Below are 22,101 nucleotides of genomic sequence, written 5' to 3' on the forward strand. Positions count from 1 at the left end.
GGGAGTTCCCATTGTGGTGAAGCAGAAACGAATATGATTAGAATCCATGAGGATACAGGGTCGATCCCTGGCCTCATTCAGTGGGTCATGGATCCAGCGTCGCTATGACTATGGTGTTAGGTCGAAGATGCGGCTCGGACCCCACATTGCTGTGACTGTGATGTGAGCTAGCAGCTGAAGCTCCAATTTGACCCCTAGCCTGGGAACTTCCCTATCTCACCAGTGCAACCCTAAAAAAAAATAATTAATTAAAAGGTCAAAAATTTTTTTTCATTTTTTTAAATTCTTTTTTTATTGTTTATTTACTTTTAATTTTTGTCTGCACCCATGGCATGTGGAAATTCCTGGGCCAGGGATCAAACCCAAGACACAGCAGTGACAATGAGGAATCCTTACCCACTAGGCCACCAGGGAACTCCAAAAAAGTTTTTAGATAAACAACAAGGTTGTACTATATATATCACAGGGAACTATATCCAATCTCCTGATTTAGACCATGATGGAAAAGAATATTTTAAAAAAGAATGTATATATATAACTGAGGTACTGTGCCTTACAGGAGAAACTGGCAAACACTGTAAATTAACTTTATTTTAATCAAAAAATAAAATGCAAAAAGAAAAGAAAGAACTTTTAAAACTATGGGAAGCTCTGCCCCTTGGGATTATAACTATCCACAGATTACAAGGAAAAATGCACTGGCAAACACACCTCAATTTTCACAAAATAATCTAAATTTTAAAAAAATACACAAGTCCATTATTTTAAAACGGATTTAATTATTAATTCAACCAATTTAATTCTTATGTGTCTGTTCTTAAATACAAGGCCAAACAAAACACACATTTCTGGATAAATTCTAGCCACAAATTTTAAATAAGATGAGGGATTATCTGTGCATTCTTTTTTTTTTTTTTTTTTTTTTTTCCATTTTTGGCTGCCCAGCAGCATATGGAGCTCCCAACCAGGGATCAGACCAAAGCTGCAGTTGCAACCTAACCCACAGCTGAGGTAAACTGCATCCTTAACCTACTATGCCAGGTCAGGGATCGAACTGCATCCCAGCACTCCCAAGACGTTGCCAATTCTGTTGCGCCATCTGGGGGAACTCATATTCTTTATCAATCAACTATGAAGTGCTTGCCTAAAGAAAAAGATCAAGCTATCCCAAGAACCTTTGATTAACACAAGCCCAAATACATTATCACTATTTACTAACATCAATGGGAAAGACAGTGGCTTTATTTTATGATGAGGCACTAGCTTACAACTGCTACTGATGGTAAACAGGGCAAGGATTAAAGGGCAGAGAAGCCTCTGATCTAGTTCAGGCAGTATGACAGGAAAACCTGGACTGAGAACACAAGAACAAAATATTTCTCTGAAGAAATTAGGTCAAAGGCAAAGAGAAACACTGACAAATGACATTCCTCTTTGTTTACCCTTTAAAGGGTTGCTAAAATTCCACCTGAATATTTGCAACGCGATTTTACACTGAAACATGTTCAACATGTGCCCAAGTTCAAGGACTCAATTTTATTTATCAAAATGTTATTCCAGAAAAACAAACAACCAAACATTGCAATGTATATTTTTTATTCATAAAAACAAAGGGCAAAATCTAAGTTTTTTAATCATCAGAGAATAAACAAACCTCTTTACTTTAAATGATTACTACAGGTATCCTATATTCCTTTATAAACAGAATAATGATTTGAGTAAACATGTTTGCATAGTATACCAATGACAGAATAAAGACTACCTTAGTAAAAACTTTTTCAGGCTGTATAGGTTTGGGGTTTTTTTTTTTTAATTTTTTTTTTTTTTTTAACAATAGTTTTCAAGTAGAGCCTTATTTCATCTGGAGTTTTATTAATATACAGATATTTTGGACCTATTCCAGGCTTACAGAATCTCTTTACTTGGTATGCATCATATATTCCTGACATTTTTTTTTTCACTTAAAAAAATTTTTTTAAGTATAGTTGATTTACAATGTTGTGGCAATTTCTGCTGTACAGCAAAGTAACCCAGTCATACATATATATACACACACAACCCCTTTCTTATATTCTCTTCCATCATGGTCAATCCCAAGAGCCTGGATATAGTTCCCTGTACTGAACAGTAGGGCCTTATTGTTTACACATTCTAAATGTAACAGTTTGCACCTACAAACCCCAAACAGCCAGTTCATCTCACTCCCTCCCCCTTCTCCCTTGGCAACCACAACTTTATTTTATTTTATTATTTTTTTTTTCTGTCTTTTTAGGGCCGCACTTGTGGCATATGGAAATTCCCAAGCTAGAGGCTGAATCAGAGCTGCAGCTGCCAGCCTACGCCACAGCCACAGCAATGTGGGATCGGGCCATGTCTGTGCCACAACTCATGGCAATGCCGGGACCTTAACCCTCTGAGTGAGGCCAGGGATCAAACCCACATCCTCATGGATACTAGTCAGATTCTTAACCCACTGAGCAAAAAATGGGAACTCCAGGCAAAAAGAAGTTTAAATCAAAGTTCTTCGTGATTTTAAACGTTTCAAGGTCAAACATAAAAATCTCCAAACCATGGCAGAAAATTTATTCCTATGATATGAGACATATGATTACAGTAAGCCTTCAAAAAGTATTACGTATGTAAAAATAAAAACTAAGGCAAAAAGCAAGAGAACATTCTCTATGACTCTGTTTAAATGAAGTACAAGAACAGGCAAAACCAGTCTCTAGTGATAGAGGTCAGGGTAGTGACTGCCTTGGGGGAGATAGGGTTAGAGTAGAGGTATGGTTGCCTTGGGGGAGGAGAGGTTAGTAATGGGAAGGAACATTAGGGAGCCTTCTGGGATGCTAGAAGTATTTGTTAAATGTAAGTAAATCCATCAAACTGTATTTAGAATTCACGCATTTTCTTTCCCTTTCTGTATTTATACCTCAATTTTCTCTTAAGTTAAAAGAAAAAAGCTAACTAAAGGCTCTACTTAAACAAAAGCAGAGACATTATTTATGTTGACAAGTTATTTTTTAAATGGGCAGTAGGAATTAAATAATATATATCCTTATAATAAAAAATCTTAAGACATTATTATTTCAATTCCTGGTGATTTTCTATATATTCAAAATGGTATCTATAAAATTGATATTTTATTTCAACAAAGCCAGTCAAGTAAGAGTAATACCACTATAAGAAAACACAGGGAGGAGTTCCCGTCGTGGCGCAGTGGTTAACAAATCTAACTAGGAACCATGAGGTTGCGAGTTCGATCCCTGCGCTTGCTCAGTGGGTTAACGATCTGGCGTTGCCATGAGCTGTGGTGTAGGTTGCAGACGTGGCTCGGATCCCGCGTTGCTGTGGCTCTGGCATAGGCCGGTGACTACAGCTCCGATTAGACCCCTAGCCTGGGAACCTCCATATGCCACGGGAGTGGCCCAAGAAATAGCAACAATAACAACAACAACAACAACAAAAAAGACAAAAGACAAAAAAAAAAAAAAAAAAAGAAAAAGAAAACACAGGGAGGCGTTCCCATCATGGTTCAGTGGGTTAAGAACCTAACTAGTATCCATGAGGATGCAAGTTCAATCCCTGGCCCCGCTCAGTGGATTAAAGATCTGCTTGGATTTGACCCCTAGCCTGGGAACTTCCATATGCCACACCTGTGGGCATCCCCCCCACAAAGAAAAAAAGAAAACACGGGGAGTTCCCTGGTAGCACAGCAGGTTAAGGATCCAGCTGCTGTGACCTGGGAGCTTCTGTATGCCATGGGTGCAGCGTAAAAGAAAAAAAACATAAAAATCACTAGACTTATACTTGTGAGATGAAATATATATGGCAAAGATCAATGAGATAAGAATAGTTTTTACACGTAAAAAAATGAAAATGAAAGTTTTATGAAATTCAAATTTCAGTGTCCACACAAAATTTTATTGGAATACAACCATCATCATGCATTTACATTGTCTACAACTACTCGAGCACTATAACAGCAAAGGAGAATGTCACAACAGAGACGATATGGCCCACAAAATCTAAAATATTTACAAATTATTTGGCCTTTAAAGTAGAACTTTGCTGACTCCTGCCACACAGCATTTATTTTATTTATTTATTTATTTTTTGTCTTTTTGTCTTTTCTATGGCTGCACCTGCGGCACATGGAGATTCCCAGGCTAGGGGTCCAATCGGAGCTGTAGCCTCCAGCCTACACCAGAGCCACAGCAATGGGGGATCCAAGCCGCATCTGTGACCCACACCACAGCTCTCAGCAACACCAAATACTTAACCTACTGAGCAAGGCCAGGGATCAAACCCGAAACCTCATGGTTCCTAGTCGGATTCATTAACCACTGAGCCATGACAGGAACTCCTACACAGCATTTAAAAGCAAAGAACTACCCATAGAATGAGGAAGAAATTTGCAAATCACATACCTAAATAAGAGTCTAATATTCAGAAAATATAAAGAACTCTTGGGAGTTCCCATCGTGGCTTAGTGGTATCAAACCCAACAAGGATCCATGAGGATACGGGTTCGATCCCTGGCCTCATTCAGTGGGTTAAGGATCTGGCATTACCATAAGCTGTGGGGTAGGCCAGAGATGCATCTTGAATTCTGCATTGCTGTGGCTATGGCCATGGCCAGCAGCTGCAGCTCTGATTTTCCCTCTAGCGTGGGAACTTCTATAAGCCGAGGGTTCAGCCCTAAAAAGCAAAAAAAAAAAAAATAATAAAGAACTCCTACAGCTCAACGATAAAAAGATAACTTAAAAATGGACAAAAATTTAGGGTTTCCGTTGTGGCTCACAGGTTAAGAACCCAATCTAGTGTCTGTGAGAATGGGGATTCAATTCCTGGCCTCGCTCAGTGGGATAAGGATAATGGCATTGCTGCAAGCTGCGGCATAGGTCAGATCCATCGTGGCTGTGGCTGTGACATAGACCGGCACCTGCAGCTCTGATTTGACTTCTAGCCCAGGAACTTACATATGGCACAGGTGCTTCCTTAAAAAGAAAAAAAGAAAAAAAAAAGAAAAATGGACAAAAATTTAGTCTTTTCTCCAAAGAAGATACACAAATGTCAATAAGCACATGAAAAGATGCTTATTAACACCTTTGTCATTTAGGAAATGTAAATCAAAACCACAGCTACAATAAAAAAAGACACAAATGGTGAAGATGTTCCATTTCTACCATTGTTTGGTTGAAAAATGGTACGACCTCTGTAGCAGTTCCTTAAAAAGCTCAAAAGAGTTAACATTTCACCCAACAATTCCATGCCTAAGCATATATAGCCAAGAGAAGTTAAAAACATATGGTCATACACAAATCTTGTAAACAAAATGTTCACAGAAGTATTATTCATAATAGTCAACAAGAAGAAAAAATCAAATATCTGTCAGCTGATGAATGGATAAACAATGAAAATATGCAGCAATGAAGACAGATACATAATACAACACAGATCAACCTTAAAAACATACTAAGTAAAAAAAAAAAAAAAAAAAAAGCTAGACATGGAGTTCCCATCGTGGCTCAGTGGTCAATGAACCCGACTAGGAACCATGAGGTCAGAGGTTCCATCCCTGGCCTCGCTCACTGGGTTAAGGAGCTGGCGTTGCCCTGAGCTGTGGTTAGGTCTCAGATACAGCTCAGATCTGGCATTGCTATTGCTGCGGTGTAAGCCGGTGGCTGCGGCTCCGATTCAACCCCTAGCCTGGAAACCTCCATAAGATGCAGGTGCAGCCCTAAAAAGCAAAAAAACAAAAAACAAAACCAAAAAAAAAGAGCCAGACATAAAATGCCACATAATGCATAATTCTGTTTATATGGAGTATTCAGAATAGACAAATCCAAAGAGACAGCAGGTAAGTTAACAGTTGCCAGGGCTGAAAAGGGAAGGGATGGAAAGTGGCTGCGACAAGGTACGGGGTTTCTTCATGGAGTGATATAAATGCTCTGGAATTAAATACTGGTGATGATTGTATGACTTCATGAATACACTAAAAACTCCTGAAATGTACACTTTAAAAGGGTGAATTGGGTAGGTGAATAATAGTTCAATTAAAAACTAAAAATTTGAAAAAAGAAAAGGATTGCACGTTTATGTATCGACATGCATGGTTCTGAAAACATTGCTGAGTTGGGGGGAAAAAAGCAATCTGCAAAAACATGAACAATATGAAACCATTTATGCTTTTTAAAAGTTGTATTTTCAATGAAAGTATACTACAGAAATATATCTTTGGCATTATCTATAACGTCCCACTTTTTTTTACAAATATAAAAAACACATGTATTCCTCAGGTCATTAAAAATAATTTAAATGACAAAAAAGTAGACAATTAACTATACAGGCCATTAGCAAAAGAATTACAAGTGACAAAAAAGCACATAAAAAGATGTTTATGAACTAATAACTAAATAAATGCAGATTCAAATAAAATGAAAAATCTGAGATCAAAAATGATTCTGCAGAATTAGGATGACCCAATTTTCAATAAGTGGACAAAGGAGATCCTCAGCATTCAAAAGCAGTGCACTCCGAAGAGACTTTTATTATGGGCTAGCAAAACCAAGAAAGGAGGGCCTCACTGTTGGGGCCTCTTCTGCATAGTAAGGACCAGAGGGAAAGGAGAATGACATGCTCATCTGTGTATTTTCTGAGCCAAGCAGTGTCCGACTCAACAAATGTTTGCTTACTAAATAACGTATAAGTATACTCTTACCCTTTTCTTCCACATTCTCTACTCCCACACCCTCCTCCCTAATTCCCGCTCTTATTTCCCAAAGGAAAAAGCTTTGAAGTGATTAGATAACTTAAAGTATAGTGGTTTCTAGAGAATCTTAATCTCTAGGGAAGGTGGAAATCTGTATGTTTAAAAGTCTCCCTCAGTGATTAATTCAACCTAGCAAGTTTGTGTATGTGTGTGCATTTTCCTTTTTCAGCTGCCCCCAGAGCATGTGGAAGTTCCCCAGTTAGGGATCAAATCTAAGCCACATCTCAACCTACACCACAGCTATTGCAACACCAGATCCTTACCCCACTGCAATGGGCAGGGGACTGAACCAGCAATCCAACAGACACAAGCCAGATCATTAACCAACTGTACCACAGTGGGAACTCCACAACCTGGCAAGTTTTGAAAACACTGTATAAAAGAAAACTTAATCTCAAGAGAAGCCAGTTTATCCCTAAAGAACTCCAGCTGGTAGAAAGATACGAGATGGGAACTTCTGAACAGAAAATTTTCACTGCTCTGTGACCTTGGATGAGTTACTTAAACTCACTCAATCTCAGCTTCCTCATTCATAAAATTGAGGATATCTTATGCCCCAACAAAAATAAGATTGTGATGGAGTTCCCGTCATGGCTCAGTGGTTAACGAATCCGACTAGCATCCATGAGGTTGCAGGTTCGATACCTGGCCTTGCTCAGTGGGTTAAGGATCCAGCGTTGCCCTGAGCTGTGGTGTAGGACACAGACGCGGCTTGGATCCTGCGTTGCTGTGGCTCTGGTGTAGGCTTGCAGCTACAACTCCGATTGGACCCCTAGCCTGGGAACCTCCATATGTCACGAGTGCAGCCCTAGAAAAGACAAAAAAAAAAAAAAAAAAAAAAAAGATTGTAAGAATAAAATTATATATACTGTAATTTATTTAATGTTAGTTTATTTTTCTACTCTGGGAAATTAGAATAGAATTATAGGTCTATAAAGGTTGAAATCTTTGGGAGAAAAAAGTGGAAATTTTCTTGATTAAAATATATGTAAAAATGACATTGCCAGGAGTTCCCATCGTGGCACAGTGGTTAACGAATCCGACTAGGAACCATGAGGTTGAGGGTTCCATCCCTGCTCTTGCTCAGTGGGTTAAGGATCCGGCGTTGCTGCGAGCTGTGGTGTAGGTCACAGACGCGGCTCGGATCCTGAGTTGCTGTGGCTCTGGCATAGGCCAGTGGCTACAGCTCTGATTCGACCCCTAGCCTGGGAACCTCCATATGCCACGGGAGCAGCCCAAAGAAATAGCAAAAAAGACCAAAAAAGACCAAAAAAAAAAAAAAAAAAAGACATTGCCAGTATTAACTAAACAATCCCCAGACGTATTGGAAAATGTTATCACATAACACCAAATCTGTTAATAGCAAATGTTATTTAGAAATTACATCATCCAGTGCTACCACCTTCATTTTTTTTTTGGCCACCCCAAAGCATATGGAGTTCCCAGGCCCAGGGATCAGACCTGAGCCTCAGTCGAGACCCAAGCCCCAACTGTAGCAATGCTGGGTCCTTAACCCACTGTGCTCGGCCAGGGATGGAACCTGCTTCCCAGCGCTGGATTCTGCTGCGCCACAGTAGGGCTGATTCTTCTCTCTGATCTCTCACTAGGCAGAGCCACAAAGAGAATCTCATATAGAATGGTACCACTTTCAAAACTGTGAAGACATGCTACCAACACTTTTTCACATAGTGGCCAATCAATATTAACGATAAACGTAAAACTGTAACTAAAATCTCACTATCTGGAAGTTCCCATCGTGGCGCAGCAGAAATGAATCCAACTAGGAACCATGAGGTTTTGGGTTGGATCCTTCACCGCGCTCGGTAGGTTAAGGATCCAGTGTTACCCTGAGCTGTGGTGTAGGTCGCAGACATGGCTCGGATCTGGCGTTGCTGTGGCTGTGGTATAGGCTGGCAGGTATAGCTCCGATTAGACCCCTAGCCTGGGAACCTCCATATGCCGAGGGTGCAGCCCTAAGAAGACAAAAAAAAAAAAAAACTCAATATCTGGGTTAGAATATGGAGAATCCTCTTCAGCTAATCATCAGCTAACTGAAACTTCCGCCAAACCAACCATCAACCTTTTAACAACTGGACTAAATTACACGTACCATGCTGATGTGGTAGTTCAAAGTAATTTACTCTTAAGTCATGATCATCAACTCTAATCACATAAGAAATGATTTATCAGATTTGTTAAATATTGGTAGAAGTATCTCTGCATTTCAAAAAAAAAAAAAAAAAAGAGTTACAGACACAGGAGTTCCCGTCAAGTTGCAGTGGTTAATGAACCCGACTAGGAACCAAGAGGTTGCGGGTTTGATCCCTGGCCTTGCTCAGCGGGTTGAGGATCTGGCGTTGCCGTGATCAGTGGTGTGGGTTGCAGCCGCGGCTTGGATCCCGAGTTGCTACGGCTCTGGTGTAGGCTGGTGGCTATGGCTCCCATTAGACCCCTAGCCTGGGAATCTCCATATGCTGCAGGAGCAGCCCTAGAAAAGGCAAAAAAGGAAAAAAAAAAAAAAAGAGTTATGGACACTAACAGCAAAAATAGGACTGTTGGAATTCCCACTGTGGCACAACAGAATCAGTAGCTTCTTGGGTGCACTGGGACGTGGGTTCAATCCCCGGACCGGCACAGTGGGTTAAGGATCTGGCATGGCCACAGCTGCAGCTTAGTTATTCAGAGGGAAAATACCTTAATATTTGAATGACTAACCTCTCCAGTTATATGACATGCTTAAGAGGTATTTGAAGAATGAATACAGAATAAAAAAGCCTTGCTTCTTCTGTAGCTTAATGGTTACATACATGAAGACCCACAAAATCCAAATTTAAAATAAACACATGTAAGCAAAATAAAAAAGCAAGGAATCTTCTTAAATTATCTTATACCACAGCACAAAATATTACTAGCTCAGGGCATTTTTAGTAGCTGATGAATACAAGAGAGTCATATAGGTTGAGGAAGAAAATAACTCTGGTTTATATAATTTCTGTATTTCTATGCAATTAATGATTTATAAGGAAAAGCAGGGAAAAAGAACAATAGTAAAACATAGGAATTCCCTGGAGGCGCAACAGGTTAGGGATCCAGCATTGTCAGTTCTGTGGTTCAAGTTGCTGCCATGGCATGGGTTCAATCCCTGGTCCAGGAATTTCCACATGCCATGGATATGGACAAAAAAAAAAGAAGTAATACTTACACACGAAGGTCTCTACATGGGTGCACAAGTCGCCACATTTAGGACAGCGAAGCTGGTTTCCGCCTTTCCCAGAATTCCCAGAGCCTGATTTCTTACTGCTTCCCTCACTTGCTGATTTCTAATGTTTATGGAAGAAAAAAAGAATCTATCAATTACTACTTTCAGGCAACCATCATGTAACTTAAACATAAACAATACTGTTTGTAACTAATCTTATATATATATATATATATATATATTTTTTTTAGGGCTGCACCCGAGGCATATGGAGATTCCCAGGCTAGGGGTCTAATCAGAGCTACAGCTGCTGGCCTATGCCACAGCAACACCAGATCCGAGCCGCATCTGCGACCTACACGACAGCTCAGGGCAACGCTGGGTCCTTAACCCACTGAGCGAGGCCAGGGATCGAACTGGCAACTTCGTGGTTCCTAGTTGGATTCGTTAACCACTGCCCCACGACGGGAACTCCTGATAGCTATTCTTAATCCAACCATCAGACTGACTACATGGATTACTTAATGAAGCTTCTTTACTGCTTTGGGTGTTAGAAATTTTAACTGCTTACTAAGGGCAATGTTTATCAAACTATTTTAAGGTTCAGACTGGAGTAGTCTTTAATGTATTAGCCTGCCAAGGCCTCCCTTGCCTGGCAAAGCAATAAAGCTATTTTTTCTCCTTCGCCCAAAAAACAAAAAGGTTCAGACTCATACACCAAATAAAAATACATAAAATTCTTCAGATCATTTTATTTACATTTCCTATAGAAAACATATAAACCAATGAAACAGAGTACTATTATTATATTTGTTTAAATGAGGGAATTCAAATATGTGTACTGATGCCAATAAAGATAAAATACCTTATTTCCGTCTCCAGAACCATCTTTACTTATCCCATCTTTTGAAGCAAAGTATGCTGGTGTTTCTGTAAAGGTTCTAAAAGGAACTCTTCGGAGAAGCTGAGTTTCAAAGGTTCCAAGCCTTCCTAAAACTGGTATGTGAATGCGACCACAAGAAATCCCTGAAAATATAATGAAATTTATTTAGTCTATACATCAAATATTAATATGCCTTCGATAAATCCCCTGGAAATAAAAATCATTTAAGCATAAAAGAGGTTGAAAAGGCTACGGTTTTCACAGCAGTGTACACACTAGTGACACCATCCTCAAAACAGGCCAGATCTGTGCTTTGGAAGTGAAGAAAGACCACTCAGGTTATACAATGAGTGGCTCAAGAAAAAAATGTTTATGTTAAAAAAAAAAAAAAAAAAGAGTTCCCTGGTGGCCTAGTGGCATTATCAATGCTGTGATGCGGGTCACTGCACTGCTGTGGCACAGGTTCCCTCCCTGGCTGGGGAATTTCCACATGCTGTGGGCACGGCCTCCCACCCCAAAAAAAGGTAAGTAAAACTGTAGGAGAAAAAGGCCAACTTGTCCTATATTCTTCTGCTTCTTTTATTATTTCTACCAATAAGAAAAAACTGACATGAACTCCTGTTTGTCTCTTTGGTTACATGAGAGAAATATCTGCAACAATGGCAACAAATTTCAAGTGTTCCTTAAAAAAAGTTATATGCTATTCATTAAAACAAGTTTCAACAAAATATTTCAATCCTATAGAAAAAAGAAATATAATTAAATAAAAAAATACTGTGTAACCACCGTCCTACTTTCAAACATTTTAACCTTTTTGCTATACTTGAAGTTAAAATTCTTAGAAAGGATATAAGGTAATTACTGACTTATTTAGCAAACTTTTTCTCTAAAAACCAGGACAGTAAACATTTTCAGCTTTGTGGGCCACGTAGGTGTAGTCTCAATCCCATCTACTCTCTGTACATGAAAGCAAATATAAATAATATGTAAACAAATGGGTGTGGCTGGATTTTGTCCATGGGGGTCACTGTTTGCTGACCCCTGATTTTTCCTCATATAAATACAAAATAAGCCTCTAAATAAATGAGTCAACAGCAAAAGTGCCATACTCCATACTATGAGGCAGCATTTCCGAAGCTGTCCTTTATAAAAGTGTTCCCTACACAAGAAAAGTGAATGGTCATAGGTTAAACAAAATTCCATAGATTTCAGTACCCTAGGGCTACTCAGAACCTTGCATAAGCTAAAAATGTACACTAGTGAATCGCCAAGAAGGAAGTCTCCTAGTAGTTTACCAGAGTGCTGTTAGGAGGTAATAACCAACCAAAGAGGGTTGGGGTAGGGCAGAGCAGGAGTAAAGTTAACAAATTTAAGAAAGTGATTTTGCTTCCCTTATTTTATTTCCTGCAAAATTCCCAACTCAGGATTTAAAATTTTATTTCTATAACTGTTAGGGCTTTTAAGAGATCATGCACACATGTATATATATATTATATCCGAATGCAAAAACTGGTTTAAAATTATGTACTTCAAGTAATTCAAAAACATTTGCTTAGTTATATAACTTTTGTTAATCCTATTTTCTGACACAATTTTGTACACTGTTAGAACTAGTTTTTTCAGTTACTTATCAATGTTAACCATCTCCAGTTCCACAAAGTACAAAAATGAACCCATCAAACTACTCAAGAAAAATACAAATAAAAGAAAACAAATTTTCTCATTTCTATATAAATTCACAAAGAACAACAAAAAAGGAGTAAGGCTTATGACATCCCAGTCCTTAATCCAAAGACTATAAAATTTTGCTTAACACTATTAAGCTTGAATATTAATGAGGAAAAAAACCTATTTTTGATGTTTTCCTTCTAAGTAATGTTTTCAAAAGACATTTTGAATTTCTCAAGTGTAATATTTCTATTTTTTGCAGTAAATGTTAGCCAATACTCTCTCATTAGAATGAGATCTAAGATACTTTGTGAATTTTAGGCTAAATATTAATGTTTTTCCAAGGATATGGTATGATTTAAAGACTGTCACTCTAAGAAGCAAGACTAGAAAAAGTATAATGAGGGAGAGGGCTAGATGAAATCAAGAATGAAGAAAGCTGAATGTACCCTGAAGCTGGGTGATGGGTATTTGGGGGTTCACTGTTCTATTTTGTGTATCTGAAAACATCCATTATAAGTTAATATGAAAGGCAGCATAATACAATGATTTACCATAATCTATGAAACAAATGTAACTTTTTAATTGAACCATTACAATCTATCCACAAAGAAAACCACAATTAAAACAAGCCTTAGGCGATCCTGTGGTGGCACATTGGTAATGAACCGAACTATTATTTGCAAGGACACAGGTTTGATCCCCGACCTGGCTCAATGGGTTAAGGATCCAGCATTGGGGTGGGGTAGGTCACAGACATGGCTCTGATCTCGTGTTGCTGTGGCTGTGGTGATGGCCAGCAGCTGCAGCTCTGATTCATCCTCTAGCCTGGGAACTTCCATATGCTGCAGGTGCAACCCTAAAAAAGAAAAAAAAAACAAGACCTAGATGAGGCTTTTCAGATATGGATATTCAGAACAAAACTTAACTCTGAAGTAACATATACAGTGTATTATTTCCCACTTAACGATATATCTTTTAAAATAGTGTTTAACAATTTACAATATCTAATATCATTAGAAAATAAGCTGAAAGGAAATTATCTTTGGGAATTTAAGAGAAATAAAAATTATGAACATGGTCCTTTTAAAATATACTTGAATAGAGAGAAAAATAGTTTATCAAAAACATATGAAACCAATGGAACCATACGGCCACCACAGAAAATATTATCTGAAAAACATGCTTGTATCATTTAAACTTCTAAATTTAAGAATTTCTTTGCTTGGAGTTCCCGTCGTGGCTTGGTGGTTAACGAATCCGACTAGAAACCATGAGGTTGCAGGTTCGATCCCCGGCCTTGCTCAGTGAGTTAAGGATCCGGCATTGCTCTGAGCTGTGGTGTAGGTCACAGATGCGGTTTGGATCTGGCGTTGCTATGGCTCTGGCGTAGGCTGGCAGCTACAGCTCAGATTAGACCCCTAGCCTAGGAACCTCCATACGCTACAGGTGCAGCCCTAGAAAAGGCAGAAAGACAAAAATAATAATAATAATTTCTTTGCTTGCTCTCATAGTATGATATTGTGGTGCTGTTTTAACATTTTATGATCTATGGACTGTACCAACAAGATGCTATAGATACGTTAAACCACTGGTTCAACTTGCACATGCATTAAAATCACCTGGAGAACTTGTTAAAACACAGATTGCAGGGGATCTTCCCTGGTTCTGATTTAGAAGGTATGAAGGGGGACCCACGAATGCATTTCTAACAAGTTCCCAGGTGATGTTGATGCTGTTAGTCTGGGGACCACGATTTTTAAAACGACTGTACTAAACAATTTAAATGATTAGTTATTCACCAACCATATAAAATCTTGACAGACATTACTGTAACAAACCACTCAGGAGTCTTTTTTCTTTCTACAGTTGCACCTGTGGCATATGGAGGTTCCCAGGCTAGGGGTGGAATCAGAGCTGCAACTGCAGACCTATGCCACAGCCTCAGAAATACAGGATCTGAATCATGTCTGTGACCTACACCACAGCTCACTGCACCACCAGATCCTTAAGCCACTGAGCAAGGCTAGGGATCAAACTGGCATCCATCCTCATGGTTACTAGTCAGGTTCATAACCCGCTGAACCACAGGGTAACTCCCAATATGGAGTTTTTAACCCGTTTTGTACCATGAACCCTTTTAGCAGTCTGGCAAAGCCTATTCATAATGTTTTTAAATGTACAGAATAAAATACAAAACAAAGAAAACCAGTTATATGGAAGTAATTACCAAAATATTTTAAAAATATGCTTCTTAACTGACAAGCAAAATTAAATAAGGTCTAACAGCTTTTAAATTATTTATTTGGGGGGGGGCACACCCAAAGTATATGGAAGTTCCTGGGCCAGGGATGAAACCCAAGCCCCAACTGTAGCAACCTTGGATCCTTAATCCAACTTGTTCCACTGCTGCAGAGACAATATGGGATTCTTAACCAGCCCACCACAGTGGGAACTCCAATGTAACAGCTTTTTAAACAACTATCAGGATTTCGAAGTTGTTCATACAATATTTTGACATATCAGCAATGTAATGTGATATGAAAATATCTGTGATTTTGAGTGGTGACAAATCCGAAGGTAATGCTAATACTGCTGTAGATCTTACCTACATTCATAATTGAAGAAAATGCTGTATTTCAGAGATCAGAGAAATTAAAGTTCAAAGAACCTCTTAATTATATCCCTGGACCACTTGGAAGCCTATGAACCCAAGTGAAGAACCCTAAAAGCCAAGGAGGGAAGTATTTCTGTAAAGTATATTTCGAAAGACTACTTGCAGCAATGAAAGAAGACAGTAAAACTACTTACAAAAACTTATGTCATATGGATAAAACCTTTAGTTTCAAAGCAGTTGTTTTTTGTTTTGAGGTGTTTTTGCTTTTTTAAAATTATACTTAATTTATTAATTTATTTATTTTGTCTTTTCAGGGCCACAACCACAGCATATGGAGGTTCCCAGCCTAGGGGTCCAATCCGAGGTACAGCTGCTAGCCTACGCCACAGCCACAGCAACCCAGGATCCGAGCCTAATCTTCGCCCTACACCACAGCTCAGGGCAATGCTGGATCCTTAACCCACTGATCGAGGCCAGGGATTGAACCCGCATCTTCATGGATGCTAGTTGGGTTCATCAACTGCTGAGCCACCACAGGAACTCCCAGGACAGGTGGTTTTAAAAATATGTATTAGAATAAAGTACAGGAGTTCCCATCGTGGCGCAGTGGTTAACAAATCCGACTAGGAACCATGAGGTTGAGGGTTCGGTCCCGGCCCTTGCTCAGTGGGTTAACGATCCGGCGTTGCCGTGAGCTGTGGTGTAGGTCGCAGACGCGGCTCGGATCCCGCGTTGCTGTGGCTCTGGCGTAGGCCGGTGGCTACAACTCCGATTAGACCCCTAGCCTGGGAACCTCCATATGCCGCGGGAGTGGCCCAAGAAATAGCAACAACAGCAACAACAACAACAAAAGACAAAAAAAAAAAAAAAAAGAATAAAGTACAATTTTAGGGCTATTAAGAAGTAGGAGAGTAATTTATTCAACTTCTAAATACTTGACTTCCTATTATTCAAACTTGAACTAATCATTCTCCAAAAACATACAAATGATTCAGCTTAAATGATAAAATGGGAGTTCCCTGGTGGCTCACCAGGTTAAGCACTGGCCCCCCAAAAAAGATAAAATTGATTTTTAATTTGCATTTTAGAAACAGAGTGAAAGAACTAATGAAATTAAAAATTAATTATGTGTGGAGTTCCCATCGTGGTTCAGTGGAAACGAATCTGATTAGCATCCATGAGGACGCAGGTTCAATCCCTGGCCTCGCTCAGTGGGTTAAGGATCCGGCATTGCCATGAGCTGCAGTGTAGGTCGCAGGCGCAGCTCGGAACCTGCATTGTTGTGGCTGTGGAACATGCGGGCAGCTATAGGTCCAACTCGACCCTTAGCGTTGGAACCTCCATATGCCACAGGTTTGGCCCTAAGAAGACAAAAAAAAAAAAAAAGGTATTCGTAGCAACAAAATTTAACTGATGAAATGGCAAATCAAGTTAAAATCTCTCTTAAACACTTGGTCTCTAACCTCTAACACAAACTGGAAACGAAATTCAACAAAAACTCCCAAACAATGCCGGCAATTTAGTAGATGATTATTGCTTTTGATAATCTCAAACCTTTATTTTATGCCCAAGTTATTGTTTCAGAAATTCTGAACACTTTAATGAAGAAAAATAACATCACTCCTATGATAACTTTCCTCAGGTTTAGAAATGTTTGGCAGGTTTTCACTAAGGCTGGTCTGCTGGTCTGAAGATGAATGTATCCAAGAAAAGTGAAATGTTGATTAGGAAACAGTGTGCAATTCCAGAAATAAAGCTGCACCATCATTTATTCAATGTGCTTTATTTATTTATTTTTTTTTTTGCTATTTCTTTGGGCCGCTCCCGCGGCATATGGAGGTTCCCAGGCTAGGGGTCGAATCGGAGCTGGAGCCACTGGCCTACGCCGGAGCCACAGCAATGTGGGATCCGAGCCGCGTCTGCAACCTACACCACAGCTCACCGCAACACCGGATCGTTAACCCACTGAGCAAGGGCCGGGACCGAACCCGCAACCTCATGGTTCCTAGTCGGATTCGTTAACCACTGCGCCACGACGGGAACTCCCCAATGTGCTTTATTTAATTTGTATTGAATTTAACTACGAGAAAGGGAGGAAAGAGGGAGGGAATTAAAAACTAGCTAAGAACTGTTAAGGTAGGCACATTATTAACTGTCATGAAAATTACAGATGCCAACCAACATGTTTGAGCATCTTCAAATCTTCACTTAAACTCTCATAAGGTGACACCCTTTCAATGGACAAGGACAGAAAGCATTCAGAAATTAAGGGAATTACATGGGATCCCACAGTTCTCACAACCAAATTCAGACCAAGTAATGTTACTCAGAATATTTTTTTTTAACTCAGAATTTTTAAATGGAAGCAAATATTTCTGACTGCATGTATTTAGAATGCAAACTGTTGTATATGCAAGATACTTTAAAAATACACATCAAGGAGTTCCCGTCGTGGCGCAGTGGTTAACGAAATCTGACTAGGAACCATGAGGTTGCAGGTTCCATCCCTGGCCTTGTTCAGTGGGTTAAGGACCCTCGTTGCCATGAGCTATGGTGTAGATCAAAGACGAGGCTCGGATCCCACGTTGCTGTGGCTCTGATGTAGGTAGGCCAGAGGCTACAACTCCAAACAGACCCCTAGCCTGGGAACCTCCATATATGCTGCAGGAGCAGCCCTAGAAAAGACCAAAAAAAAATACACATCAATACTGAAAAAATCAGAAATCCAAGCAGAAAAAATATTTAAAATTTTTATTTTATTCAAATAGAACAGGATACCTATAGTAAAATAAAAATTTTAATTTGGGAGGGGTCTTTTTAGGGTCACACAGGCAACATATAGAAATTCCCAGGCTAGGGGTGGAATTGGAGCTGTAGCCACCAGCATATACCATAGCCACAGCAACACAGAATCTGAGCTGCATCTGCTACCTACACCACAGTTAGAGGCAAAACCAGATCCTTAACCCACTGAACAAGGCCAGGGATCGAACCCTTGTTCCCATGGATATAGTCGGGTTCCTTACCACTAAGCCACAACCAGAACTCTGCAATCTTTAAATATTTATACTGTCACATAAAAATACTAAATTATACAACAATATTGGATACTGTCTCATATTTTAAGTTTATGTGAGAAATACACATTGCATTGGATACATAGAGCTCATCAGGAAAAGAAAATAAAGCCAGTGTCTAGTACAATCTACCAAATAATCTGGGTTGGGGTTAGGGTAAAGGTACAATATACCAAATAACTTTTCAAACTACCCTATAAAATTTTTAAAGTCTAACATGACAGAAAAACCAGTAGAAATACAGAATAGCAGTATTTTATTCTTAACTCAAGTATAATTTCCAATTACAAGAGTATACTGATGAAATTATTTGTTTAAATTATGTGGCTGAAATACTTTGTTTATAAGAAACTAGCTAATGTTCAACTCTGATTTTTCTTTCACCTCTCTTCCTCTTTCCAGGAATCCTAAAATAAAAATAACCCTCCTGGAGGCTTTTAAGTCCTCAAAGAAAATATCTCTATACTGTTGTAGACTCATGCATACTTTCAGAGTTTCTACCATGGAAAGCAAACATTTTATATAATTAAGCCTTGGGAGAATCTTCAATCCAAGTGAAACCATTTGCTGTTTCACTATCATGTAAAAATACTAAATTCTATAATGATATTGTCATACAGAAATACTAAGTTCTATAATGTCTCATAGTCTAATCTACTCCTTTACAGTGAAAATTATGGTTTGGTATGTCTGAAAACTTCTAGTAAACTTACATTAACTGAAAAACAAATAGGTAATTCTTAAATAAGTCATTAACTTTTGTTGATTTACCTAATGATGGATTTAATTTTTTTTTTGTCTTTTTGTCTTTTTTGTCTTTTGTTGTTGTTGTTGTTGTTGTTGTTGCTGTTTCTTGGGCCGCTCCCACGGCATGGTTTTTTAAAGCAGCTGTTGTTTTGAAAAGAAAAAGAAAGATATAACTGCACACTTCCTATAATTTATAGTGTTCTGGGACAAGTGATGGAAAGAGATAAAGGACTTTGTCAAAGAAGCCATCCCTATCCATAGAGAACATACACATACCTTATACAGGCCCAGAAACAATATCATTGCCTACTTCACTGGATTTAAACTTGAAGGTGAGGACTTGTTCACTGTTCCATATCCATCAACAAAAGAGGGCCTTGGCCCATAGTAGGCCCTCTTCAGATTTGTCAAACAAATGAATTTAAATATATGTCACTTCCACTAAACTCAAATTCCTAGAATAGCGGCATCCACTTGTTCAGGTTTAACAGTCTCTTGGAACTAAATTCCCTCCTTTGGATTTATGTACCATTTTACAAAATGCTCCTGCCCACACATCATTTAATCCCTCTTTGTGAAATAAACGGTCAAAAAACAAACATTTAGTAAATGATAAGGACTTCGCAATTCAGCTAAAAATAGGAAAAGGGAGCATTTTGAAAATCCAGAGATCATAAGCTGATAATCCAGAACAAAATGAATTTGTCTACAAGTTAGTGGTTACAAGACCCAGCAGGACCTAGCCTCGTCTGATATTTATAGACTTGGGGAAGAGAAAAAATGGTTTCTTTTCCGGAAATCTCTTGGCCGGAGTGCCACTCTTTCACATCTCCCGATAAAGAGAAAAGAAAGGTAAACAAGAATCACCCTTAAAAACTACTTGGCACCGTCAAGTTCAGAAAATCCGCAAACAACTGCTGAGACACCTAAGTAGTTCAAAAACAATTTCTGCGGAATTTCCATCTCCTCGGGCTCTTTCCTGTGGGCCTTGAAAAGTACGGCGAGTCCCGTTTACGTCCCGGTGTGCGGGGCCACACAGCAACTGTGACACTGCCAGCCTCGCGCTGCCTGCGTCCCAGACCGCCGGCTCGGCCCCCCGCGGCAGCCCCTCACCTGAGCCCTTCCCGCAGTCCCCAACAGGCCCAAGGGGCACCCGGCCGGGCTCCGGAAGGGGAGCCGCAGCCAGGGCAAGCGGCAGTACCTGGCGGAGCTTTAAGTGGGGTCTGGGACACTTCAACGAACCGAGTATTTTGTGCCTGTAGCTCAGAGTTTCTGCGAAGTAGGCACATTCTGGCCCCAGTGTCAGAAGGCCTGAAAGCGGCCGTGAGGGGGAGCACAAGGGGCTCGCTTCAAAAGTAAGAAACAGCTGCTTCAGAGGTTGGCAGAGCCCCATCACACGGAAAGTGAGGGGTGCCAGGAGAAGGGCCGCGCACCCCCTCACACCCTCGGGATGGGATAGGCAAGCCTCCTGCCCTCCACCGGATCCTCACCGCCGGCGACTAGGCAAAGGGCTCGGGTCAGGACTACTTCGTTACCTCTTTGCGCGGAGGCGAGCGACGAGGTGATGAGCCGCGCGGCGGAGGCGCCGCAAGTACAAGCGCCACAGCCCGACATCTCCGCGCGGCTTAGGCCGGGGCTTCGCCCCTACTGCCCTCCGGCTCTCAGCGGTCGATGGCTACTCTCAAGGTTCGCTGGCTTGGCTCCGGAACCTCCTGCCGGCTCTAGGCCCAGTGCAGAGTCCACCCGCCTGAAAACAGGGCCTTCGCGCTCTTCATAACCCACTGCCTTCTACTCAATAGACACCTCGCCCCCCCCACAACTTCCCCCTCCTCCTCCCCCGGCCCCCCTCCCCGCCCCGCCTACGGGGTCCGAGGAGCGTGCGCGCGCCTGCGCCCTGGGCCTAGGGAGGGGGCGTGGGCACGCGTGTGCGTGCGTGAGACGCTGAGGTAGGGCGAGGGGAAGGGGGCGGTGACCTCAGCGCCAATGAGCGCGCTCCAGGAGACGTCCCACCCCAAGCAGGGAACTACAAGTCCCGGCACACAATTCTCTTTATCCTAGCGTTGAAAAGTTTGCGCTAGAAGCAGAGAAATGCATGCCGGGAGTAGTAGTCCCAACTCCTAGCAATAAACTGGTCATTTTCGACTGGTGGCTGGGTACGTCCAAGTGAGACCCGTGGCTTAGCCAGCCCCAGGAGGAGTTTTGAAAGCCGCCATTTCAGTAAGAGTCAATAAGTTCCTTACCCATCCACATCCTATGTTCCTTATCTTTTCCTTATCTTTAGATTACTCATTTGTAACATGGAAGTGGAGGTGTTTTTTACCAAGTTCCCAACTGTTGGAAGACCATTCTCTTCCCTTGTTTTTTTCAGGCCTAGTGGTGATAACTCTTCCAGCTGTTCTAGTCCCTGGGTGCTTTACACGCCTTTGTCAGTTCACTTAAACCTGACCACACCCTGGTAAAAACTGTTCTTTAATCTCTCTTCTGTTACCCTTGTTTGCATGCCTGGTTCCTCGCTGGATCTGTAAAGGAGATCAACCAGCTAGCTGACAAGGTGCAGGATGGTGACAAATGAATCAAACTCTCTTCTCATCTCGGTTGGCAACAGACTATTTACTCTGTATATAAAATTCTGATCAACTCGGAAGCCCAGAGAAATTGCTGAATGAGCTTGGAGACTTTTAGTTCTGAGCGGGTACAAGGCGGGCAGGGAAGGAGGGGCCCGGGAGAACGCAAGCCAACGTCAAGTTATTTAGCCTTTATCAATCTTGGATCAGAGAAATGTGGCTTCTAGTTCCCTGGGTCTGGCCATGAAAAGGGGTACTGGCCTTGGCTCCAGGCCACACATGTGTGTTTTTGTCTCTCCTGGAGCTGATTCCTGGTAACTTCCTCACCTTAAAGGGGCAGGGACCAAAAGAGAGCCCAGGTCTTACCTGCCATCATTAATAGAATTTTGAAGAAGAGAGACTCTGAAGTTCCTCCGGGAGTTACCGCTATGGCACAAGGGGATCGGCAGCGTCTCCAGAGCGCTGGGACACAGGTTCAATCCCCCGCCAGGCACAGACAGTGGGTTAAGGATCTGGTGTTGGCTCAGCTGCGGTGTAGGTGGCAGCATGGTTCTGATCCCTGGCCAGATTAAGG

General features: G+C 40.8%; 1 protein-coding gene across 4 annotated transcripts in view; it reads right to left on the reverse strand.

Moving 5' to 3' along the window:
• Positions 1-20,825, reverse strand: part of CLPX (caseinolytic mitochondrial matrix peptidase chaperone subunit) — a 48,181-nt gene extending 27,356 nt beyond the window's left edge. For 2 of the 4 annotated variants that reach the window (XM_021100081.1, XM_021100092.1), the window contains exons 1-3: positions 20,165-20,474; positions 10,837-10,997; positions 9,975-10,092 (exon numbers count right to left, since the gene is read on the reverse strand). In XM_021100081.1, the coding sequence (XP_020955740.1) occupies positions 9,975-10,092; positions 10,837-10,997; positions 20,165-20,252 (367 nt within the window). In that variant the 5' untranslated portion in view covers positions 20,253-20,474. Of the gene's footprint in view, positions 1-9,974; positions 10,093-10,836; positions 10,998-20,164; positions 20,475-20,498 lie in introns of those variants that run through there. The other 2 variants (XM_021100084.1, XM_021100093.1) reach the window with 2 other exon arrangements.

The sequence above is a fragment of the Sus scrofa genome, chromosome 1, assembly GCF_000003025.6.
Source record: "Sus scrofa isolate TJ Tabasco breed Duroc chromosome 1, Sscrofa11.1, whole genome shotgun sequence".
Taxonomy (NCBI): Eukaryota; Metazoa; Chordata; class Mammalia; order Artiodactyla; family Suidae; genus Sus; species Sus scrofa.